General features: G+C 42.9%; 1 protein-coding gene across 1 annotated transcript in view; it reads left to right on the plus strand.

Annotated features, from left to right (window-relative positions):
• LOC142760462 (uncharacterized) overlaps positions 1–27,291 on the plus strand; it is a 66,670-nt gene that overhangs the window by 32,115 nt on the left and 7,264 nt on the right. Inside the window, exons 4-5 of the mRNA XM_075863653.1 lie at positions 306–399; positions 16,122–16,286. Of these exons, the coding sequence (XP_075719768.1) occupies positions 306–399; positions 16,122–16,286 (259 nt within the window). The remainder of the gene's footprint in view (positions 1–305; positions 400–16,121; positions 16,287–27,291) is intronic.

Genomic DNA, 27,291 nt, shown 5'->3' on the forward strand with positions numbered 1-27,291 from the left:
GCTGTCAAATGGTTTTTGCGCTCGCAAAACGCTGCGTTGTTTGCGCGCGCAAAAACGCAACGTTCGTGTGAATCTCCCCTTACAATGTAAGGGCCTTCCGGCCCTGGTCGCAGAAGGCGGGGTTAGCCGGGACACATCCTGGATAATAATTTGTCGGATTTTCTCTGTAAATTCAGAATAGTCCTGGCAAATTCGGGACTGTTGGCAACTATGCTCATTCCTGTACTATAAATCTTATAGGACTTAGTAACATTACTTGAATTCTCACAAATTAATATATTGCTTTCTACTGCCTTTTGTTTTAGAGAACTGAACATTTTTTCCTATCAGAACAGAATTGAACAGCTACAGGAAGCTCTCAAAGAAAGTATACTGAGTGAGGACAGCTGGGAAACAAAGGTAACAGTCCTGCTTTTACAGGAGTATGATCACTTTGACATAAGACTATTGCAGAATACTCACTTAGTTATCATATCTTAGACTGTTCTGCTTAGCTGCCATCCATAATACCAGACGTTTCTATAGCATCGCCATGATCCCTTCTCTGATAGACAAACACACTTTAGCATTTACATGGCAAGAGAGCGGAACTGTTCAAATTGACAATGAAGAGTCCGATGTAAAGTTCATATTTCCATAATGCAAGTGATTACTAGTACAGCCAATGCAAAGGTTATATTTCTCTGACTTTAACCCTTTAGTGATCAGACTATTTTGGGCCTTAATGACCAAGCGATATTTTCATTTTTTTTTTTTTTTTTTTATCATCACATTTCAAAAGCAATAACTTTTTTATTTTTTGTGGGATGAGTTGTATGTTTTAATCGCACTAATGTGGCTTACATATAAACAGCAATTCTGCAATTCTTTTTTGCATTTTAAACTTAAGCCATTTACCATGTGGTATAAATAGCATAATACCTTTATTTTGCGGGTGGGTTACAATTATGGCCATACCAAATTTATATTGTTTTTTTGTTTTGTTTTACTACTTTTTCACAATAAAAACACTTTAAAAAAAATTATTTGTTTTTGTATCCGCATATTCTAAAAACGATAACATTTGAATTTTTCCGCCAACGTAGCTGTATGAGACCTTATTTTTTTTACGACTTTTAGATTTTATTGGTACCATTTTGGGGTACATCAGACTTTTTTTTTTATAGCTTTTTATTGCGTTTTTTGGAATGCAGGATGAACAGAAATTGACATATTTTTTTTTTAAATTATTTATGGCGTCCACCGTGCGGGTTAAATGACGTAATAGTTTTATAGTTCAAGAAACAGACGTTGCAATACAAATTGTGTCGTCTTTGTTTTGTTTTTTATAATAACGCATTTTGTAATAGGAAAATATAGTTTTTGAATTTTTTTTACATTTTTTTATTCTAAACTTTATTGGTATATTTTTTACTTTTTTTTTAGTCCCACCATGGGACTTCACTATGCGATCGTTCTATCGATAATATAATACACTGCAATACTTCTGTATTGCAGTGTATTCAACCTGTCAGTATAAAATTGACAGGCATTCTATTAGGCATAAACTTTGTTAGACCCGCGACTGCCATAGAAATCATCAGCAGCCAGCGTTCACATCGCGGGGTTGTGATGGGGTGACAGTGATCTCTAAAATCACTTAGATACCGCAGTCACTTTTGACTGCAGTATCTAAGGGGTTAAACACCCTTGATAGGAGGTAACTCTGATCCTACCCGTTAGAGCAGGAGCCCAGCTGACCTTAGACAGCCCGGCACCCGCTGTAGCCGGCACAAGAAACTTTATTTTGGATTTTTATTTATTATAAATGTTATGAAACTTTTTGTTAACTTTTTTTTTTGTCCCACAAGGGGACTTCAGTAGGCGATCATTTGATCGCTTTTATAATACACTGCAATACTTCTGTATTGCAGTGTATTATTGCCTGTCAATGGCATGGCCTATAAGGCGTTCAGTAAATGCAGACTTGGGGGCCTGTTTTAGGCCCCCAGCTGCCATAAAAACCATCGGCACCCCGTGTTCGCATCGCAGTTGTGCCGATGGGATGAGAGAAGGGAGCCCCCTCCCTCTAAAACCGGTCGCTATTGACCGCCGCATCTAACGGATTAAACGAGCGGGATCTGGGATGCTGATTTAGATCCCGCCTGCTTGGGCAGGTCTGCTCCAAGCCCTCCCCTACCTCTGATAGCCGAGAGCTTTTAGTGCTCCTCGTGACGCTGCAGCATCGCAAAAAGGCTAATGCGCCAGAATGAAGCCCGGTAGTGACCGCCGACATGGCGGTCACTGACAGGTTAAAGTACAGCCAAAAACTAAACACTCATTAGGGGGGAAATTATTAACTTTTCTAGACAGTTTTCTAGCATAGAACATTCGCAAAAGTCACAATTTGCTAGGTAAATTGCGACTTTTGGGCAATAAATTTGTTGCATCTTACTCCAGTAAACTGTTTATTAAGAAAGGAGTATCTCAGTTCCAGCTAGAGATTCACCAGTTTCACATATCAGTCACCTCAAGTCTTACTTACACTGTGACCTTAAAGGGGGGTTGATCTGGTTCCTGCCAGTAAGACAAAGCTCAGCTTCAAAGCGATGTTCCATTCCAACTTAGTCCCACAACATGCCTCCTGCATTCCTGCTCCTTGCATAATAAAATACTTTTCTGTAGCTCTCAGGCTATGTTCATACAGAGTTTTTTGACGAGTTTTTTGATGCGCAAACCACGCCACGAAACTCGTCAAAAACGGCCCGAAAATGCCTCCCATTGATTTCAATGGGAGGCGTCTTTTTCCCACGAGCGGTAAAACCGTCTTGCGGGTGAAAGAAGGGACATGCCCTATCTTCGGGCGTTCACACCTCTGACCTCCCATTGACATCAATGGGAGGCAGAGAAAGCGTATTTCGCAGCGTTTATGCCCGCGGCGCTCAATGGCCGCCGGCGAAAAACGCTGCGAAAAATGCTGCGAAAATCGTCGTGCAGGGAGAGGAAAATCTGCCTCAAACTTCCAAACGGAAGCCACATACACAGCGATTCTGCTTGATTAACGTTAATCCAGTGTCCTGATAATGAATACACATGACCATCCAGCCTGGACGTCATGTGTATTCAGAATCCTGACACTTCTGAATCTTTTCTGTGAGATTTACAGCAAGGGAAACGAAATCTCGTTTACTTCTGTAATCTCGCGAGATTTCGTATCCGTTGCTGGAATCTCACAGAAAAGATTCAGAAGTGTCAGGGTTCTGAGTACACATGACGTCCAGGCTGGATTTCATGTGTATTCATTATCAGGACACTGTAGTAATGTTAGGGTTTGTGTATGTGGCTGCACATAGTGATATATCTATATCTCTAGTGCAGTGTAAATGAATGGAGAGGAGTGCATGATGCCGATTGGTCAGCGTCATACACTCCTCTGTACACCGCCCACTTGGTCGAAAGTAAAAATACGCCCACTTGGGCATTAAGAAACTCATTAGCATAAACCAAAATCGCTCCTAACGTTGTGAAAATAGATTGTTTTTTTAAATAAAAAGCACTGCTGTCACCTACATTACAGCGCCCATCTCCTTATGTAGGAGACAGGACACTTATAATGTGGTGACAGAGACTCTTTAAGCTGCAGAAAATTTGACTTCTTTGCCACTGCATTGCTGTACTATCGATCCACTCCGGACTCTAACAGTATGTTCACACGCTAAACAAAAAACGGCTGTATAATACGGAGCTGTTTTCAAGGGAAAACAGCCTCTGATTTTTAGCCGTTTTTTAAACCACAAACGTTTTTTGAGGCTTTTTTTGCGGCCGTTTTTCAGCTGTTTTTCTATTGACCCAATGAAAAACGGCTCCAAAAACAGCTCAAGAAGTAACATGCACTTCTTTTTACAGGGCATTATTTGTAACGCCGTTTTTTCAAAGGCGTTTACGGCCCGAAAACCTGCTGAAAATAAGCCATGTGAACATACCCTAAGGCCTTATTCACACGAACGTTGTATACGTCCGTGTGCTGTCCGTGAAAACAACGGACAGCACACGGACCTATGTAATTCAATGGGGCTATTTAGACATGCGTGATTTTTCACGCAGTGTCTTTCCGTTGCATGAAGCTCACTGCATGTCCTATTCTAGTCCGTTTTTGCAGGCCACTGAAGTCTATGGGTGAGTGAAAATCACAGACAGCACACGGACGTCATGCGTGTGCTGCAGGGGCGTAACTAGGAAAGACTGGGCCCCATAGCAAACTTTTGACTGGGGCCCCCCCTCTGCTGGGTATCACACAACCCCCCCCCCCCTTGTAGATAGTGCCTCCCTATAGATTCCACCACACAGCGCCCCCCTATAGATAGCACCATACACAGCCCCCTGTAGATAACGCCATACAGACCCCCTCTGTAGATAACACCATACAGAACCCCTCTGTAGATAACGCCATATAGCCCCCCCCCAAAAAAAAAAAACGGCCTATAGTTTGTCCTACAAAAGACATGCATCCCCTCTCCACAGGATCTCCACAGGATAGGGGATACATGAGTGATCGCTGGCAGCGATAAGGAGAACGGGGGACCGAAAGTCCCCCAAAGTTCTCCATGACAAACCTCGGACTTCCGGCGTCTGCGCAGTTCAATAAAAATGAAAGGAGCGCTGGTCACGCATGCGCACAAGCACGACCGGTGCGCAAGTCATTTCTACGGAGCTGCCGACACAGACCCCGGAAGTCCGAGGTTTGTGATGGAGAACTTAGGGGGGACTTTCGGTCCCCCGTTCTCCTCATCCCAGCGATCCCACATGTATCCCCTATCCTGTGGATAGGGGATGCATGTCTTTTGTAGGAACAACCCCTTCAGTGGCGTCGCGCTGTAGCAGCCATAGCGGCTGCTAGCGGAGCCTGCGGCCATCGGAGGGGGCCGTGCCGGCGGGTGGCACGGGCCCCCTCATGCTGCAGGCCCTGTAGAAGTCGCTACGGCTGCTATAGCGGTAGTTACGCCACTGCGTATAGGTTTGTACGGCGTAAAACTACAGCTCCCAGCATGGCCGGAACAATGGTAAGGATATGCTGGGAGATGCGGTTTCACAAAAAAATCCTATCACCATCATCTCGCTGCAGATCATACAGTGACTACAATACTGATTAGAGGCAGAATAAACATTTACATTAAGTGACTCACCGGTGACGTCTCAGATTCTAGTTCTTTTCTTCTCCCTCCGGTTCAGACATCTATGATGGATTTCTCCCGCCATGACCCACTTCTGCAGTTTTCCGCTCAGATGTCTTCAGCTTCTCACTTTTAAAACATTTCTGCACCTGTAAACAAAGTTAAAATTCTAAACACATCTAAATATAACTGTCACACACACACACACACACACACACACACACACACACACACACACACACACACACACACACACACACACCGTGCCCCCTGTAGATAGTGACCTACATAGAAGCCCCTGTAGATAGTGCCCACATATGGACTCCAGAGCTGCAAGGCAATAGTGCTAACCACTGAGCCACCGTGCTGCCCTACATATAGCTTCCCCTATAGTTAGTGTTCCACGTATAGCCCACCTCTGTAGATAGTGTCTCACATATAGCTCCCCCTGTATATAGTGTCCCACATATAGCCCACCCCTTTAGACTGTGCACTACATATAGCCACCCTGTTGCTAGTGCCCCACAGGTAACCCAACCCCTGTATATAGTGTCCCACACATAGCCCACCCCTATAGAAAGCACCCTAAAAAAATAGCTCCCCTATAGATAGTGCTCTCCATATAGCCCACCCCTGTATATAGTGCCCTACATATAGACCCCCCTGTATATAATGGCCCACATATAGAGCCCCCTGTATATAATGGCACACACCCCCACATATAGACCCCCCTGTATATAATGGACCACATATAGAGCCCCCTGTATATAATGGCCCACACCCCCACATATAGACCCCCCTGTATATAATGGCCCACATATAGAGCCCCCTGTAGCTACTGGCCCACATATAGACCCCATATATATGTATATATATATATATATAATAGCCCACATAAAGACGACCCCCCCCCTGTAGATAGACCCCCCCACTATAGATAATGCCTTTCACACTTTTATGAGGGGGGAAAAAAAAAACTTGACATACTCACATGATCCCGTTCCCACGCTGTTCACTGGCGATGCAGACATGCTCTCTTCTGAGCATGTCTGCAGGAGCTGAACGAGCATCCTCCAATGACGCTCATTGGCGGGGCAGAATGACTTGCCCCGCCAATCAGCACCTTCCAAGCATGGAAGCGGCGCGATGATGTCATCGCGCCGCTAGCCAATCAGTGTCATTGTAAGGCACTGGATGGTCAGGCACGGAACATGCCCGGCCATTCAGTGCTAATACATGTATTTGGCTGCCGCTAGCACTGGGGCCCCCTCCGGTGCTAGCGACACCTACAGGCATGTGTAAGGCTCGGCGGCGCGGGCCCCACAGTAGCGGCGCTACCGCTGTAGCAGCCATAACGGCTGCTAGCGGCGCCACCGGGCATTTGGGTGTGCGTGTCGGCTGGCGGCACGGGCCCCCTCAAGCCCCGGGCCCCGTAGCAGCCGCTACTGCTGCTACCGCGGTAGTTACGCCACTGGTGTGCTGTCTGTGTTTCACGCAACAGTTGCTAAGGAAAGGATGAGAAGAAAAAAAGCTGATGCCACACAGAACAAACACTGATGGCACATGGAACTGCAACGCAAGAAAAACACTGTTTTTTACGCGTGCAAAATGGACACATTCGTGTGAATAAGGCCTTAGGCCGGGTTCCCACGGGTCAGATACGCTGCGTAAAAATCACGCTGTGTGTCCGACCAGGAACATTCCGTCCGAAAAATCGCAATTTCCAATGGAATTTCTGCTGCGGAAAAATCGCTAATTCTAACCCCCTGCGCGTAGTCCGGCCTCATACGATTTGACACTGCAGCCTGTGATTGGAAGAAGGAGGGCGTTCTGGGTAAGTATGATTTATTTGTTGTGAGTTGGGATTTTTGCGGCATAATCGCTGTGATTACGCCGCAAAGGTTGCAACACTTGGTTTTCTGTTTTGTAACCCCATTGAATTCAATGGGAAAAACCCAGAACAGAAAATCAACAAAAACGTACCATAAACTGACATGCTGTGGAATTTAATTCCGCACCGCAGGTCAATTTATTAATGTTTACTCTGCGGTTTTTATCCGCAGCGTGAGCATGAGATTTTCTAAGTCTCATCCACTTTTCTGCTACTGCAAATGCTGTACACAGTTCCACTGCGGAAGTTCTGCAGCGTTCACGCTACATGAGAACCCGGTCTAATGGCAAAACACACAGCATCTCCGCACGGAACCCACAGCATAAATTGACATGCTTTGGAAAGTCGTACCGCAGAACACTTTCCGCGCCACTTTTCTGTGTGTTTTTTCCGCAGCGTGGGAATGAGATTTTCTAAATCTTGTTGACTTTGCTGCTACTGTAAACTCTGCAGAATTTCCGGACAGAACTCCGAAGAGTTTACTCTACGTGGGAATCCGGCCTTATTGAGAAACATTTTTTTGTTGCATATGCAGTTCCCATATATACTAGCATAGGGTCAACATTATTGACACTAAGGCCTTGCTGACACGGTGCTAAAAAAAATGACGTGTAAACGTGTCTAAACTGCTAGCGTTTTTGTAAAGCACTTTTTAAACTACAGTAGTTTATTATGCGTTTTCATCATGTTTTTTGATGCGTTTTGTGCGCGCTTTCGCACTTTTTTGGGGCATGTAATTAGGACTCCCATTGACTATGGAAATTAGGGGCGTTTTCGGTGCGTTTTATGCGTTGACCTGACATTTCTTTTTTTACGTAAAGCTGTTTTTAAACACAAGTGCATGAAAAAACGCTTTGTATGCACTAACGGCACACTTTCCCATTGATGTCAATGGGAAGCTTAAATCATGCCATGTGAACAGGGCCCTAAAGTTTATTAAAAAAAACAAAACACTCATGACGGCAGTAGAGGCAGGATAAACCATAGCCATGTCTGCAGTTGGCATAAATAATTGGTCAATGTAATTGGACTGCAGGTAATCTGTTTAAAGCTGCAGTCTTTTCCGTCTCTCCCCACCTCTGCTGTACAATCCTTTTATGTTACTGCACCTGGTACACTTCTTGTTTGCATATGGGAATACTTCATGTTCGAACACAAATTACAGAACAAAGAATTAGTGATGTCCTTCATTGCGCATTGCACTGAGTAATTCCTGGCATAATTGTTTGCCGTCACCTGCCCTAGAGGACAATGACTGTTTAGTCCCTTATCAGAAATCACACAACCACTCCAATCTGCTCATTGCCAGATGACAATTACATTAGAGATTGCTGTTTTTATTTCAATAACATAAACTATTCTTGTTTGTTTGTAGAGAGCAGGGTAACATGATGATGATGACGTTTAAAGGGTTATTCCCGAGTGCAGGCTTATATTTTTTTTTTCATGATTAGTAAACCTACTGCAAATAATTAGTTTAATGGTGTAAATACTTTTCAAAAATTAATTTTCTATCTTTTTTTAAGCCTTCCAACGCAGCTACTACTTGTTATATTTTCTAAATGGGGGCGTGAGATGCTTGATGTCAATCAAGCCCCACTGCTTCATTAGTGCGCGCTCCTGACGCTGCTAGCTACTGTAGTACTAGCAGTATCAGGAGTAAAGGTGGCAGATCGTCTCAACCAGCCATGCTAAGCGTGGTTGAGACGATCCTCCCGTATTCCCAGCAATCTTTATTTGACCCCACTCTAGTTTTAGTGTACAGTTGACACACATGTAGCTCTCTCTCATCAGGCACGTTCGCGACCGTCTGGGACCTAACGCGCATGCACCGTTAGGCTTGTTCACAATGTCACGGCCGGCCATTCCTGGAGTGGAAATCATTGCGCAAGCGCAGCCACCACTAAAGGAAATCAGTGGTGGCCGGATCCCTAGGCAATGAGCTATATACAATGAGGGGCTGTCATAAAGATGGAGCCTCTGTATTTACAGAACTGCATAACTTTTAGTTGATGAGCTTTATAGTATATTTATCAAGATGGGAATACTTTAAGGGCATATTTATTACATATCTTCAGTCTTGAAATAGCTATTCCTTGAGATCTTCATAGATTGCAGTTACAGATGAGTCATTACTGATAAGAATAGGTACGTAGTGGTTCAGATCGCAGCAGACTTAGTAGGTGCACGAATAGCTTCCCAACCCAAAGTATTCAGCACACAATACTGTAGTTGAAGAAAATCTTGTTTTTATTTATGAGAATATTGCCAGAGGCTTAGTGCAATGTTTCGGTCGTTAAATGACCTTCATCGGGCACTGAACCTTCCTGGGAACTTGTAATGTCAGGATAGGGAGACAGACAGGTGAGCCCTAATCTACCCGCCACTCAGTCCATGCCTACTTGCACAGCCCGTCCCAGGCGACGGCGTACAACTGGGCGACGGTCCCTACGCTCAATATGACAAAACAAGACAAGGGTACACGGAAGCAAAGGGAAGTGGAGCAGTTGCCCACGGCAACACCGTGAGCAACAGAGTAGTGGACGAGCCGAGTCAAACCCGGAGTGTGCGGGGTAACAAATGCAGAGCAGGAGAATAGTCAGTCAAACCAGGGTCAATATGAAGCAGAGGTCAATGGTAACAGCAGGAACACCAGAGCCAGGAAACAGGAGAATCACAGGCAAAGGACAAGCAGCAAATTAAAGTATAAGTAGACCAAGGGCGGGAGCTAGAACCGTCTGGCCAGGCTGCGATAGGTTCTCCCACTCCTCATCCTACCAGCCTGAGTGGTAGCAGATCGAGTCACTCTAACAGACCTAGGAACAGATGCAGGCTGATTAACCACAGGCGTCGACACAGAAGCTTTGTCAGGCAAATCCTTTACAGAACTGGCATATCCTGTAGTTGGCACTCTGTTCGGAATGGCGGCTAGCCGCTAGTATTGTTGCTCATTCTAGCGGCTAGCCGCCATTCTGAACAGAGCGCCAACTACAGGATACACCAGTTCCCAGGAAGGTTCAGAGCCTGATGAAGGACATTTGACGACCAAAACGTCGCACTAAGCCTCTTGCATTATTTCCATAAATAAAAAACAAGATTTTCTTCAACTACAGTATTGTGTGCCGAATACTTCTTTTCATTGCTGATGAGAATCACACTTTATAAAAAAAAAATATCAATCACTGCAGCAGTCCTCAATAAGGTAGAGACGTGTAGCACTGTTCATTCCAGGCTTTTTTGATTTATGAATATAATGTCAGAACTACCAAACTGCCAGAATAATTGTGACACGGACAGGGCAGCAGGAAAGTTAATAGGAACTAGATGTAACCGTTGCGTGCAGGAGGCTGTAGGTCAGCTCATGTATTATGAGATTATTTTTGCATAGAAGCAAAAGGAACATTATGGCATTTGATGGAGCAGGCCACTATTTTTTATGTTGGATTCATAGAGAGTCCGGCAGAAAAAACTCCATATAAAATCCCATAACATGGCCATGTACATGAGGCCTAAGAATGAAGATTAATTTGCCATTCAAGGTCGGTGGAAAAGCTAGATGACAAGAACGGTTCCCAATAGTGGTTGTCTGCTTTGGAAACCCAGTATCTGTAAAACCAAAATAATCTAGAAAGAGACTTACTTTATTTTTGAGCGAAATGTAATATCTTAATATGTAAGACCGCCTAACTTTCCTCATATACAGCTGAGCTGCAAGCCCACTTTTCTCACTTATAATATTGAGACACATCCCTACTATGGTATTAATAATGCAAACTACATTTTGTACATTATTAATGTTTCAGACGCATTATCCCTGCCTTGTCTGTTATCACGAAAAAAAACAACAATGTTTGTTCAGGCTTCTAAACAGAAACCTGTTTTTCCTCTTTTTTTTCTTTTTCTAAAGAAGATTCACTACATGACATCGCAAATTGGCCTTCATATTGCATTGAATTAAAAAAGGAAAGTTTATTAATACGACCTTTATGTTTTATATACCACAAATACACTTCTCAACATTGAAATTGCAACACCGAGAAGGAAAAGTTTTCGAATTGTGGAAATCATGGGATCGATAGACCTGTTAATGATATGCAAATTATAAAAATGGAAACAAAATATTCTAATCATCTTGATTTATTCAATATCGAGTATGAGCGCCACGCACTTACACGCCTTGGCATGCTATCAATGAGGTTATTAATGACTGTCTGAGCAATGTTATGCCACGCTGAATGCAATTGGGCACGCAAAACATCAAGATTGGCTGCTGGCAGCTCCGTTTGCAATTGCTGACCAATGATATCCCAGATGTGCTCGATGGGAGACAAGTCCATAGACACTGCAGGCCGTGCACGTTTAGGCCATGCAGGCTGCTCACAGTAGCATGAGCTACATGCGGCCTGGCGTTGTGCTGTTGAAAAACGGCTTCTGGGACGCTTTGGAGAAATGTCCGCACCTCAGATTCTATGACCAAATCAATGTAACGCCGAGCTGTTAGTGTACCTGAAATGAAGACTAGAAAGGTCTGGCTACCTTACATTATGCCACCCCACACCATTATCCCGGAGGTTGGACCGGTATGACATTCCCTTGTAAAAGGCTTCATCATGGAGTGGAGTGGACAATGTGGTCTCCAGACCTCCGGCTATCATTGTGTCCGAGACAAAAGCAGGACTCATCGCTGAAGCGCATAGACCTCTATTCCAGCCTCAATTGCCGTCTTGCTGTGCACCATGATAGCCTTTGAGAGCAGTGGCTTGTGTTAAATGGAACACCTGTAGCTGGACATCTGGCTCGTAGTCCAATGTCACGCAAAGGCCTTCTGATGGTTTGTGTCGACTCTGGTTGCTGCCCTAGGCTTGGGATAGCACGTCCATTTTTACTTGCAGTACAGGGTGGATCACTATGTGGCATTCTTCCGATCACAACGGTCTGTGCAGAGGTTTTCCTCCACGCACCTCTTGCTGTCATTGCCGTTCGTTGTTGTTCTCCCAACCTTCGGGACACACAAAGTTGAACAGTGCTGACATCTCGGCCTACGCACGTAGCAATCTGCCGTAGTGATAAACCAAAGTGTCTCAGTTCAAGGATTCTGTCCCTCTCAGCTTGCGACAAGTGGCGATAACTTGCACGTTGATGAAAAGGAGGCATCGCACAATCATCCCACACCGATTTTTGAGGTTTCATGTGGCTAAAAAACTTTGCTTTCAATCTGGCTTTTATGCCCCTCCCGCATGGCACATGCCATTTGATCATTTGCAGATCTTAGTAACACCTGCTACTTCCTCGATTTGCATAACCTTACGGCAGGGGTCTCAAACATGCGTCTCGGGCTGTCATCTGCGGCTCACAGGGCACCAAAGCTGTCGAAACATCCTTGGGACAGTAGAGAGCAGACTGAAGGAGGAGCACCACACATACACCCCCTGTAGAAAGTGTCACCCCCCTGTAGATAGCGCCCCACACACCCCAACCTGTCGACATTGCTAAACTCCCCCTCCCTGTAGATAGCTCCATTGGGGCTCCCTCTAGGAATGGAATCCCCAGCCAGAGCGTTGCCGACGCACTGGCTGGGGATTCCGCTCCTAGAGGTGGCCCCTAACGTCACTGTCCACATATGGACAGTGATGTCAGGGGCTCCGCCAAGAGAGGAATCCCCGGCCAGAACGTCGGCAATGCTATTGCTCGGGATTGCACTCCTAGAGGGAGCTCCAATGGAGCTATCTACAGGGAGGGGGAGTGTAGCGCTGTCGACAGGGTGGAGCGCTATCTACAGAGGGCACTGTGGCATTATCTACAGAAGGCACTGTGGCATTATCTAGGGGGTGTGTGGCACTATCTACAGAGGGCACTGGCACTATCTACAGAGGGCACTGTGGCATTATCTACAGAGGGCACTGTGGCATTATTTACAGGGGTGGGGTAGCACTATCAGCAGAGCTCACTGTGAAATTATCTACGGAGGAGGTGTGGCAGTAGTTACAGTGGACGCTGTGGCAGTGTCTAGAGAGGGCACTGTGGCACTATCTACAGAGGGCACTGTGGCACTATCTAAAAAGGGGCTGCAATTTTTGTGTCTGCCAAATACTGCCAACTGAGCAGCCAGACTGCTTTTAGCGACACTTAAACCGGAAAACTGGATTGTTAAAATAAGCACGTGGAGTAAACTTGCAAATTTCCATTAAGTTTAAACCTAGCGGTATTATTATAGTAATGTAGTATTGTTATAGTATTCAAATAACAAATTGATTAACAATAATTTTGTATTGTTTCAAATTTGAAAGTAATGCGGCCCGTCAAATTCACATTTTTTTCTATGTGTGGCCCATTTCAGACCCCTGGCTTGCCGTTCCTGGTGTTGAAATTTCAATGTTGAGGAGTGTACATTGTCTTTTAAAAATGCAGATTGATACCAGTAAGGGCCTCTTCACATCTTGTTTACCTCTTATGCAAGATAGCAACGTATCCCACTGTGTAGGCATACAGTGGGATTCGTCGCCCAAACTCCTAGGGCACAGCGCTACTTTCATATATGGACAGTGATGTCAGAGGCTTTCAACTATGGAGTCCCTAGCAAGAGCATTGATTTGCAAGCGATCTGGCTGTGGACTCCTGTCTTGGGAAAGCTCATATATGGACAGTGACGTTCGGAGCTTTAAAAACCAACGGCCAAGGCATCAGCAATGCTCTGGCCGGGGATTCCGATACTGATAAGAGACCCAGACGTCACTGTCCATATATGGACAGTGATATCAGGCGTTTTAAAGCATCGGAAGCGCTCTGGATGGGGACTGGAGGAGCCCATGGCATCAATATCCATATATGGACAGTAACGTCGGGGGCTTTTTCAATCCTGGAGTCCCTAGCCAGAGCGCTACCGATGCTCCTGACATCACTGTCCATTTATGCAACGTTTGTTGAAAACATAGTAACTATTTAACTCTTTCCCGACTGCCAAGTGTCTTTTGACGGCAGGCTGTGCAGGTGCTTAGTCTGCAGCGACGCCTTTTGGCGTCGCTGTATATCAGGCTGATGAGCGCTCGTGTGAGCGCTCATCCTCTAAGCAGGAGCTGTAACTAACAGCTCCTGATCCTAGAGCAGCCTGCTGAATACAGCTGGGGTCGGAAAATATTCGGACCCCAGCTGTTTAACTCTTTGATTGCCGCTGTCCTTGACCGCGGCATGATCAAAGGGAATTCCCCACTTTGATCACATCACCGGGATTCCGGTGATGTGATCAAACGCCGGGGAATCCCTCTGCAGTCAGCCCTGGGGACCTACAAAGCACCCCAGGGCTGTCTGTTCCGTTTGCCTGCTGTTCGGGCACACTAGGTGCTGCCCTAACAGCAGCCTGTGTCATAGTGACACAGTGTAATGTATTAGCATACAGGAGTATGCTAATACATTACAAGTAAAAACAAAAGTTATAAATAAAGTTATCCCTTAATGGGATTAAAAAAAAATGTAACAAAAAAAATAAATAAAAAAAAGTCCCCAAAAAAGTCATTATTTTGCATAAAATAAATTTTATTGCCCCTACACTAAATAAAAACAAAAAACCTACACATATTAGTTATCTACACGACCGTAATAACCTGAAGAACTAATCTAATGGGTTATTTAGCGTGAAACATGAACGGGATAAAAAATAAACAAGAAAAACAATGCAGAGAATTGCTTTTTCCTATATTCAGGCCGTAAAAAAAAATATTTTTTACCCCCAAACTGTGAGGAAAAAAATACTATTTCTTTCGCATAAAACAAGGCCTCATACAGCCACGTCAATTAAAAAAAATAAAAAGTTATGGCTGCAGAAAAGGCAGAGAGGCAAAACCAGAAAAATTTAGCTTGTCAATAAGGTCTTTTCAGGCACGGTCATTAAGGGGTTAACTGCATTCAAAATTCTGCTGTCTTCTGTTCTAACACATCCCAGAAATCCTTCCTGCTTTTCTGTTTGAATAGAATTAGCTGTAGTGATTTGCAATGAGGAAAGTGTCTAGACCAAGCACTATATACTGTAGTATTCAACTCTGCTAAGCTGTTTGTCAAAAAAGTGTTGACTGATTCCAGTGTCAAACAACACAATTGTGAATGCAGGTCTGGGGTATAATTTGATAGTATAATATGAATTGATTATGAACCTTTAAGTTTTTTTTAAAACCTGGTGACTGAGATCAGGGCCAGCTACAGGTTTGTGTGGGCCCTTGGGCGACACAGACTTAGTGGGCCCCTTTGCGGGAGACCTCACGGCAGCATTAAAACGGCAGTTTGTGCCCCATAAAGAAATTAGGCCCTTTTTATGCCCCCCCTACATAAAAGTTAGGCCCCCAGTTTGTGCCCCCATGTAAAAGTTAGGCCACCAATTTGTGCCCCCATATTTGCAATGCCCTCTGTAAATAATGCCACAGTGCCCTCTGTAGATAATGCCACAGTGCCCTCTGTAGATAATGCCACAGTGCCCTCTGTAGATAATGCCACAGTGCACTCTTTAGATAATGCCACGGTGCCCTCTGTAGATAGTGCCACAGTGCCCTCTGTGGATAGTGCCACACACAGCCCCATGTCGGTAGTGCCACACACAGCCCCCCTGTAGGTAGTGCCACACATAGCCCCCCCTGTAGGTAGTGCCACACACAGCCCCCAGTAGATAGTGCCACACACAGCCCCCCAGTAGATAGTGCCACACACAGACCCCCTGTAGATAGTGCCACACAAACTCCCCACCACTGTAGATAGCAACATTGGAGCTCCCTCTAGGTTTGGAATCCCCATCCAGGTCGTTGCCGACGCTCTGGCCGGGGATTCCTCTCCTGGAAGAGCCCCTGACGTCACTGTCCATATATCGACAGTGAAGTCAGGGGCTCCTCCCGGAGCAGAATCCCTGGCCAGAGCGTCGGCAACTGGAGGAGTCATGACCGTAGCGTAAGCGCTCGACGCCGTGGTGGGCTCCCCCAAGGGTAGTGGGCCCCGACCCTGACTGAGATAACAAGCTGTGCCATGACAAAAAGGAAATGTATTGTCTTTGTAAGGCTCATTTTGTCACTTTAACATATTTTCAATATTTTTTTCCTTTAAAGATGCAGAATGAAGTGGAAAATCAACACCAGAAATATTTACTAAAGCTTAAGGAAAGTGAGAAAAAATTGAGTGAAGAAGCAAATATGGAGTTGGAGATTGAGAGACAAAAACATAAGGAAATGTTAATGAATTTTCAAAACAAGCATGAGGCACTTGAAGGAAAGGTTAGTTCTGTTTATATGATTCAATTGATTTCAGACATTATCTACCAGTGTTTGCTGCCTACAACCAAAGAGGGCTTTTAGCATTTTCAGCTACGAGATAAAAGTTTCCATTTTTCATTTCCTGTTTTATCAGCTAACAAATATAATTTAAGAGCCTCTGATGTATTAGGAACTGTAAGTTTATTGTGACAGCCAATATGCATTTTTACAGTGGTCATTAATAGGTTCTTCACTTTGGACAATCCATACTTGTTAGAAGGGTTCTTTAAAGATAAATTGATCACAAATTGTCCCCCTTCTGGGATCCCCAATCTGTGGGGAAATCTGTCCGTAAGCATTCAATTTCCCTTCAGCACCACCACAGGGGAAATTAGGCATTACACAGTGACCATTAAAATAAATGGAGGAACTGTCCTGAATTAGAGCAGTTGCTCTTTGTAACTGCTCTCTACTCTGGCCAAGAGATAAGGATCCCGAACAGAGGACCCCCTGTATTAACTGCGAATTCCAGAATAGGGTATATGAAAATGGGTTTTCTAAACTGGACAACATCTTTAAAGGGCTTTATTTTATAGCACCACTTTTAATGCAGTAGAGTAGGAGATCCACAGACAATTATTGGAGGTCAGGTTCACTCAGTATAGAAGGTAATCTGCCTTCCCAATTGCAAGATATACCCTGTTTAATGAGTGCTTTGTATACAATAGGGAAATGGCAGTATTTTTTTCTATTGGTCATATAATCATTGGAAGACCAGTCTTGTGAAGATGCTTGATCTAAATGTAATAAATATAAGTAATATAAATGAAATGTTAGTGTTTTATGTGATTAAACATTGTAAAAAAGAAAGCTCTATAAGTCATAAAGAAAAGATGCAAAAATTGCTTTGATCTACCAACAATGAAAATAATTTAACAATCATGTTCTAAAAAGTGTCTGGTCATTATTCTTTCTTAACGTCTAATTTTTTGGATCCACATATAACTGCCCCAATATGCCCTATGTGAAAAAAAATATTTATGGTATTAGGGGTTGAGATAAAATAACTATTCATATAGATTTTTTTTTTATTATTTGTTAGGGTATGTGCACACGACCTATTTTCAGGCGTAATGGGGGTGTTTTATGACTCGAATTACGCCTGAAAAGACGGCTCCAATACGTCGGCAAACATCTGCCCATTGCTTGCAATGGGTCTTACGATGTTCTGTTCAGACGATCTGTCATTTTACGCTTCGCTGTCAATAGACTCCGCGTAAAATTACGGCCGCCTCAAAGAAGTGCAGGACACTTCTTGGGACGTAATTGGAGCCAGCTCCAATTACGTCAGTAAAAGAGGCAGCGAAAAACACGTGCACTTGTAAAAACGTCTGAAATTCAGGAGCTGTTTTCTCCTGAAAACAGCTCCGTAATTTCAGACATATTTGCCGTTGCCGTGTGAACATACCCTTATTGTCACATGTAATAGTATCAGTCGGTTAATGTAAAAAAAAAAAAAAAAAAGTGCTCATAAGAAATTTACTTAATATCAAGTTTAAAAACAAATAGAAATGTTTAGACTTATGGCACCAAACTAATATACACATATTTGATCTAATTTTAACTGTAACAATCTGTAAAATAAGTTTACTATTTGGTTGAATAGACTGCTTAAAACCTGTTTTATAAGTGGGTAGAGAGAACATCTGTTTGTTTCCTAATATAACTATTCAAAATAGCTCACCTCCAGAAAAATAGCTATTTTGCATAATTTTTTTTCCAAGGGAGCATTGCCCTTAAGACTCCCTACCAGCTGGATCTCCGCAAGGAGAATCATTACCTTCCAAAAGTTGCATAATATAACTGAAAGGAAGTAATAAATAAAGTGCAGTGCAAAGAAATAAAACTGTTACCAATCTCAAAAATGAGGCCCCAGGTAAGTTCAAACTTGGAGGTTGTGGACAGTCTACTGAACACATGCTGAAACTTACAGTTCATCAATCTAGTAAGACTGATATAAAGGTAATGCTGTCCATTTCCTGTGTAGTTTTCTAAAACTTCCTGCTGTGAATCTGTTTTTGTACAGGCTTTGACATAAGCACCTTCTAGAGTTTCTGTAAAGGGTTGTCCCTCTTTTGCTTAACCACCTTCCCCGATGATGGGATGATTGCTGCCAACACCTCCATGTTTCTCCTTTATCGAAATGTAAAATTACATGGCAAGGACCCCTCTCATTGGCATCTAGGGCATTTATACAAAGCTTGTCGTATATGTTCACCCTTGACCACCATTTTTCCGTTTATATATAGATTTATCCTTCAGGAAATGTTGAGTAAATTTGTACTTCTACTGATCCTAATTTAAAGCATTCATAACCCAGAGCTGCATTCATAGTTCTGCTGGTCTTCATTGGAAATAGTTGAGAAGCTTGTTGTCAAATACAGACCTAATACCTTATCTAAACTGCTGTAAAATAGTGTGACCATTTTTCAAAGCTCTGTGTAGACTAGTAGGGATCAACCCAATATATTGTGGGGGCCTCAAACACGGCCCTTGACTCCATCGAGTGGCTGCTCATTCTATTGAGCCAGGGCTCGGTGAAAGAGCAGACACACTCACGTGTGTTTTTTTTTTTACACAGCTGTAATTGTGGCCAGTGTTTTCTCTATATTTTATCCAGCTAAAATCAAGTTTAGACTCAGCAGTAAAAAAAAAAACAATTTAGGAGATCTGTTCTTGTTTTTGGCAAAATACATATGGAGGGAACATAGACCAAAGGCATATAAAAAAAAAAAAAAAGGCCATACGTATGTTTACATAGAAGCTGTATATAGTAAATGGTTGGATATTTAAAAATCAAGACTATTTGCAAAGTTGTTTTATTTTTTATTTAGCTGCATTGGAACAAGCAAAAAACTGGTTGCAAATGTGAACTTCTCCTTAAAGGATTCTTTAGCTTCGTCATGTCACTGATCACCGCAGCTCGACAGACTCCTGGCTTTGTGGGAGATGAGGGTATGTTCACACGCTTAACAAAAACCGGCTGTAAAATACGGATCTTTTTCAATGGAAAACAGCCTCTGATTTACTGCCATTTTTTATGCATCAGGCATTTTTTATGATTTTTTTTTTACGGGCTGTTTTCTTATGCACTGTTTTTAAAAACGGCCGTGTGAATTATGCGCCGTTGGAACGGAACGCCGTTGTTCCCATTGAAATCAATGGGCAAATGTTTGGAGTATTTTCAGTCGTTTTTCGGGGCGTTTATGGAGGGATGTTATGGTGTAAATGTATACAGATCTCATTGTAGAGCAATTATGTATGAAACCAGCATAAACATTTTTTTCATTGTTTTATGCTTAAAACTACAATCTGTCATTTTCCGCAGCCAACGTACTCCTTGATTTTTCTGCCTGACAGTCTTTATTCTATTTTATGAAAAAATTCTTTAAATGGAAAAATGCTGGCGAGCCTTTATGACTCACTTCTATGTCTAGTTTATATTAAGGAGATTAGTAATATTAGTCTGCAGTGTTCATACAAAATTTTCTAACACCATTTATTAATACAGACAATATTTGTAAAAAATACCGGGATGAGTAACCTCAGTCATACATTCAGGTGTTATACAGGAAAATATAATATTGTAACACTTAGGGTATGTTCACACGGCCTATTTACGGATGTAATTCGGGCGTTTTTGCCCCGAATTACGTCTGAAAATAGCGCCTCAATAGCGCTGACAAACATCTGCCCATTGAAAGCAATGGGCAGACGTTTGTCTGTTCACACGAGGCGTAAATTTACGCGCCGCTGTCAAATGACGGCGCGTAAATAGACGCCCGCGTCAAAGAAGTGACCTGTCACTTCTTTGGCCGTAATTTGAGCCGTTATTCATTGACTCCAATGAATAGCAGCGCTAATTATGGCCGTAATAGACGCGGCGTTCAAGCGCCTGCACATGCCGTTACGGCTGAAATTACGGGGATGTTTTCAGGCTGAAACATCCCCATAATTTCAGCCGTAACGGACGCCCTCGTGTGAACATACCCTTAGGGTATGTTCACACGCTTAACAAAAAACTTCTGAAAATACGGAGTTGTTTTCAAGGGAAAACAGCCCCTGATTTTCAGATGTTTTTTTAAGCAACTCTGGTTTTTCGCTGCGTTTTCGCAGCGTTTTTAACGTCTGTTTTTGGAGCTGTTTTCATTGGAGTCTATGAGAAAACGGCTACAAAAACGTCAGAAGAAGTGTCCTGCACTTCTTTTGACGAGGCTGTAATTTTACGCGCCATCTTTTGACAGCGACGCATAAAATGACAGGTCGTCGGCACAGTACATCGTAAAGCCCATTGAAAGTAATAGGCAGATGTTTGCCGACGTATTGGAGCCGTTTTTTCAGACGTAATTCGAGGCGTAAAACGCCTCCATTACGTCTCAAAATAGGTCGTGTGAACCCAGCCTTAGCTTGTTTTATGTCCTTACTCTAAGTTTACATAACTATACAATCTATTGTGCCACTGTATCCAGCCTCGGGTACATCCCTCAAGTTTCCTGTCCCTATGACTCCACTGCATCATATATTAATTTGCTGTACTTATCAGAACAATGGCAATATTCATGTAGCGATGTATACATTTACAATAGCTATTGACACCTGGCTCTTTCTAGGAGCTAATAGGATAGAAAGTTCTTCATAGTGTGATATGTATAAACAATTGATAATAGTAATCCTCTAGCCGGAGAAAACATAGCCGCGCTCATCAAACCCAGTTGTGCACGAAACAGGCACAACTCTGGGGTGCATGAGTAGGTCAGGGGCCTCCGATTGGCGTTGTTGCTGCTCCACCTTTAGACCTTTTATCAGAGAGCAACAGAGATAATCCAACAAAAAAAGTAAAAAGGCAGGATCTAACGGGTGCCACTAGTAAGGTAAAAAGAACGGTAGATCATGAAAAACATTAATTTGCCAATGTACAACGCATTTTGAAGTCATTCTGACTTCTTCCTCAGGTATATACAGGTGCTCACACGTTATCAGACTTTAATCAGTAATCCAACCCACTTTCCTGTTCTTCCTCAGGTACATACAGGTGTTTGTGTATAGTGTGAACACCTGTATGTACCTGATGAAGAACAGAAAAGTGGGTTGGATTACTGTTTCAATTCTGGTATCGTGTGAACACCTGTATGTATCTGATGAAGAAGTGAAAATGACTTGGAAACGCGTTTGTATGTTGGCAAATAAATCATTTTTTTATGATCTTATGAGAGCTAAGGCTGGGCAGCAATAATTCTCTCCTCTGTAAGGAAGCTTTTGACCTGCCGGCAGGGAGGATCGTAATGACAGAAATGTCCATCATAAACTTGCTAATGATTTTTAAAACCCCCATTGTTGTTTAATGGTTTAAAAAATTGCTGTGTGTGACGGCCCTTTAGTAACATCTGTTTCTTGGAAAGTTTGGCAGCATCTAAAATAGTCATTGATACAGCTTTCCCAGATTCCTGAATTACAGGTCAGCCTAGTTATTCAGTCACCCATCCCCGGCTCCTGTATTGCTGTATAACTAGAAAGTTTTGCCACCCTGGACTCCAGAAAAATGTCTGCAAACCACTTTTGAAGCTGTAATGGTGGCCATATTAATAGTCATCTTCATTTCATATATGATATATATCTAAGATACAGTTAAATGGGTGGGGTAAGAAGTATAGAAAATTCTGGCTTGTTTTCCGGTAAAATGTGTATTGAAACGCCTGATACTAGCGTGCTATGTGAAATGTGTGATAACAATACTTCTTTATACATTCAGTCCGCATGTGTGATTGATGTCTGCAGGGCAGGTTAATGATTGCTCTGCCATCTCTTCCTCATCCCTAACCTTATTTTTGGCTACTCTTGTAATCAGCCTGCATTCTCCTCCATTGACCTACTGCTCCGCAATTCTCTATTTGCGTGTTCACAATTTTCATTTTATCTCATTCTCAGGAGAATCATATAATCACTCTTGTTATTATCATTACTGTGTTGGTCTTTCTCTTTTCTCTGCTTGTGTTCCCACATCCACACTCATTACTCAGAATGTTCTTTTCTCATTTTTCCTTTTATACGGCCTCATGTTGCATTTTAGTCAATGTCCTGTCTTCCTTTAATTCTGATCATTAACAACAGGTTTACATTTGCGTCGTTTTCACGCACCCATTGACTTCAATGGGCGACTAGGTGCATGAAAACGCACCAATATAGGACATGCAGTGAGTTTGACGCAACGGAAACACACTGCATGAAAAACAATGCATGTGTGAATGGCCCCATTGAAATTAATGAGTCCGTGTGCTGTGCGTTGTTTCAGCACACAGCACACGGACAAGAATCACGCTCGTCTGAATGAGCCCTTAGGCTAGATTCACACGAACGTGTACATTTTGCGTCCACAAAAAATGCATTGTTTTTCCTGCATTACAATACCGTGTGCCATCAGTGTGTGTTCCATGTGGCATCAGTTTTTGATGTCCGTGTTGGTGCCCATTTTTTTATTTTATTTTTTTCTCTGCATTTCTTTAGCAACTGGTGCGTGCATCACGGACAGCACACGGATAACGTCCGCGTGCTGTCCATGATTTTCACACACCCATTGACTTCAGTGGGTTTGTGATCCGCAATAATGCACCAGAATATGACATGCAGTGAGTTTCACGCAACGGAAACACGCTGCATGAAAAATCACGCATGTCTGAATAGCCCCATTGAGGTGGATAGGTCAATGTGCTGTCTGTTGTTTACACTGACAGCACACGGACGTATAAAATGTTTGTGTGAATCTGGGCCTAAGTGTGAGGACCCTACCAATCATCTCCCCAGACTATTATCACTGAGACATGGTAAAGTGAGGCTTGTTAGTGTGTTTTGGCTTCCAACAGGTTCTTTAACCCCTTCGCGCCATTTCACGTACAGTTACGTCATGGGAGATGGTCTTTTCGCGCATCTCCACGTAACTGTACGTGAAGGAGATGAAGCTGGCTCAGGAGCTGAGCCAGCGACATCACCGCCGGGTGACAGCTGTATGTTACAGCTGGCACCCTGAGGTATCGGCCAGGACCGGAGCTAGCCTCCGATCCGACCGATTAACCCCTCACATGCTGCGTTCAATAGAGATCGCAGCATGTGAGGAGTTTATAGCCACCGGCGCCCCAGCAACGTGATCGCTGGGTTGCCGGTGGCTGCAAAGGCGATCGGAGGGGTAATACTTACCTCCCGGTCCGCCAGTAACGGAATCCTCCTATGCCCCGTCGTCGGCGGGGCCCAGGAGGCTTCCGGTACCATCAGAAGCTGAGCCGGCGTCATCAGCAGTGGGTGTCCGCTGTATGTTACAGCGGACACCCCGATCTATCGGCAGGAACCGGAGTTAACTCCGATTCCTGCCATTAACCCCTTCAATGCAGTGATTCAATACAATCGCTGCATCAAAGTGGTTTGTATGCATTCGGCAGCCTTGCCATGCGATGGCAAGGCTGGCGACTGCTACTATGGCAACAGGATGCCTAACAATGGCTTCCTATCTGCCATTACGTTAGCCGATTAGGCCCCGCCCGGAGTAGTGCAATGTATTAGAACATCAATGTATTAGAACATCAAACAAACAGTTGGACCTTCAAGTCCCCTAGTGGGACTAAAGAAAAGTGTAAAAAATACAATGAAAGTTTCAAATAATAACACAAAACACAATCGCCCTTTTTCCCTTATCAAGTCATTTATTATTGAAAAAAATAATAAAGCCATACATATTTGGTATCGCTGTGACCGTAACGACCTTAACTATAAAAATATTATGGTATTTATTCCGCACAGTGAACGCCGTAAAAAAAAAACTAAAAAATACTGACATAATTGCTATTTTTTGGTCACTTTGTCTTCCAAAAATTGAAATAAAAAGTGATCAAAAAGTCGCATGTACCTAAAAATGGTACCTATAAAAACTAGAACTCGTCTCACTAAAAACAAGCCCTCATACAGCTCCGTCGATGAAAAATGTAAAACCGTTATGGCTCTCACAACTTGGCGACAGAAAAAATCCATTCTCTTTACAAAAGTTATTTTATTGTGCAAAAAGTTGTAAAACATAAAAAGTGCTATAAATTAGGTATTACCGGAACCGTACTGACCCGCAGAATAAAGCTAACATGTAATTTATAACGCATGGTGAACGCTGTATAAAAAAAACTAAAAAAATATGCCAGAATTGCAGTTTTTTGGTCACCTTGCCTCCCAAAAAAAAAAGGATGTGATCAAAAAGTTGCATGTACCCCAAAATGGTACCAATAAAAACTACAGCTCATCCCACAACAAACCAGCCCTCATACCACTACGTCTATGAAAAAATAAAATTAGTCAAGGCACCAATAAGCCAGGAAATAAAAATATGCAGTTGTGCCGGCCAGAGGGGAACATTTCTTCTGTTTCAAGTGGCGAATTATCAAGGCCCCTAAAATTAGGGAACCAGGAAGGGGAGGGCCCAAACATATCTGCTAGAAGCGAGGGCGCCCGTATTATACCAGGACAACACTTTCCCAGCAAAATTCCCCAAACTGCAAAGGTGCGGAGTGTGGACCAAAAGGGGAATAAGTAAAGACCATTTATTAGTGCGACACCGGCCTGTGCAGAAAGGATTGTGTCACAGCATAACACACATCTATGGATTATTTTATTGTTTTTTTTTACCCCACTATACCTCCTGACTATGCCCCTTATATACTCCGCCTGCCTTACATGTACCCCCACATTATAAACGGAAACACTAGTAAGACTCAAAACAAAACTACTACAAGCAAAATCCACGCTCCAAAAGTCAAATGGCGCTACCTCCCTTCTGAACCCTACAGTGTGCCCAAACAGCAGTTTACTTCCACATATATGGTATCGCCATACCCGGGAGAACCATTTTAACAATTTTTGGGTTTGTGTCTCCAGTGGCACAAGCTGGGCGCCACATATTGGCATATCTATTGAAAAACTATTTTCATTCTGCAACATCGAGTGCACACCAATTTCTGCCACTCACCTGTGGGGTTAATATGCTCACTACACACCTAGGTGAATACCTTGAGGGGTGTAGTTTCCAAAATGGGGTCACTTCTGGGGGGTTTCCACTGTTTTGGTCCCACAGGGACATAGCACCCAGAAACCAATCCAGTAAAATCTGTACTCCAAAAGCCGAATGGCGCTCCTTCCCTTCTGAGCCCTACTCTGTGCCCAAACAGCAGTTTATGACCACATATGTGGTATTGCCGTACACAGGAGAAGTTGCTTTACAAGTGTTGGGGTGCTTTTTTTCATTTATTTGTTGAGAATATGAAACATTGTCAGCTAAAACTACGTCTTATTGAAGAAAAAGGATTTTTTTTATTTTCACTGCCCAATTCTAATAAAATCTATGAAACACCTGTGGGGTCAAAATGCTCACTACACCCCTAGATGAATTCCTCAAGGGGTGTAGTTTCGTGAATCGAGTCACTTTTGGGGAGTTTCCACTGTACTGGTACCTTAGGAGCTTTGCAAAAGTGACATGGTGTCAAGAAACCAATCCAGCAAAATCTGTGCTCCAAAAGCCAAATGGCACTCCTTCTCTTCTGATCCTTGCCATATGTCCAAACAGCCGTTTATGACCACAAATTGGGTATTGCCGTACTCCAGAGAAGTTGCTTTACAAATGTTGGGGTTCTTTTATTCCTTTATTTGTTGAGAAAATGAAAAATTTTGAGCTAAAGCTACGTTTTATTGGAAAAAAATGATTTTTTTTATCTTCACTGCCCAATTCTAATAAAATCTATGAAACCCCTGTGGGTTCAAAATGCTCACTACACCCCTAGATGGATTCTTCAAGGGGTGTAGTTTCCTGAATGGAGTCACTTTTTTGGTGTTTTCACTGTTTTGGTCCCTTAGGGGCTTTGCAAATGCGACGTGGTCTCCGCAAACCATTCCTGCTAAATTTGAGCTCCAAAAGACAAATGGCGCTCTTTCCCTTCTAAGCTCCGCCGTGTGTCCAAACAGCCGTTTATGACCACATGCGGGGTATTGTTTTACTCGGGAGAAATTGCTTTACAAAATTAGTGGTGCATTTTCTCCTTTTAGTCCTTGTGGAAATTAGAAAAAATTTGCTAAACCTACATTTTATTTGAAAGAATGTAGATTTTCATTTTCATGGCCTGCATCCAATAATTTCTGCAATAAACCTGCTAATGCTAACTATACCCCTAGATAATTTCCTCAAGGGGTATAGTTTCCAAAATGGGGTCACTTTTGGGGGATTTCTACTGTTTTGGCGCTGCAAGAGCCTTTCAAACCCGACATGGTGCCTAAAATATTTTCTAATAAAAAGGAGGCCCCAAATCCTCTAGGTGCTCCTTTGCTTCTGAGGCCGGTGCTTCAGTCAATAAGTGCACTAGGGCCACATGTGGGGTATTTCTAAAAACTGCAGATTCTGGGCAATAGATATTGAGTTGCGTTTCTCTGGTAAAACTTTCTGTGTTAGAAAAAAAATAGATGAAAAATGAATTTCTGCAAAAAAAAAAAGAAATTTGAACATTTCACATCTACTTTGCCTTAATTTCTGTGAAACATCTAAAGGGTTAAGAAACTTTCTAAATGCTGTTTTGAATAGTTTGAGGGGTGAAGTTTTTAAAATGGGGTGACTTTTCGAGGGTTTCTAATATATAAGGCCCTAAAATCCACTTCACAACTGAACTGGCCCCTGTAAAAATAGCCTTTTGAAATTTTCTTGAAAATGTGAGAAATTGCTGCTAAAGTTCTAAGCCTTGTGATGTCATAGAAAAATAAAAGAATGTTCAAAAAACGATGCCAATCTAAAGTAGACATATGGGTGATGTTAATTAGCAACAATTTTGTGTGGTATTACTATCTGTCTTACAAGCAGATACATATAAATTTAGAAGATGCTAATTTTTGCAATTTTGCGCTAAATTTTGGTGTTTTTCACAATTAAATACTTAATGTATCGAGCAAATTTTGCCAG

The sequence above is a fragment of the Rhinoderma darwinii genome, chromosome 4 (assembly GCF_050947455.1).
Source record: "Rhinoderma darwinii isolate aRhiDar2 chromosome 4, aRhiDar2.hap1, whole genome shotgun sequence".
NCBI lineage: Eukaryota > Metazoa > Chordata > Amphibia > Anura > Rhinodermatidae > Rhinoderma > Rhinoderma darwinii.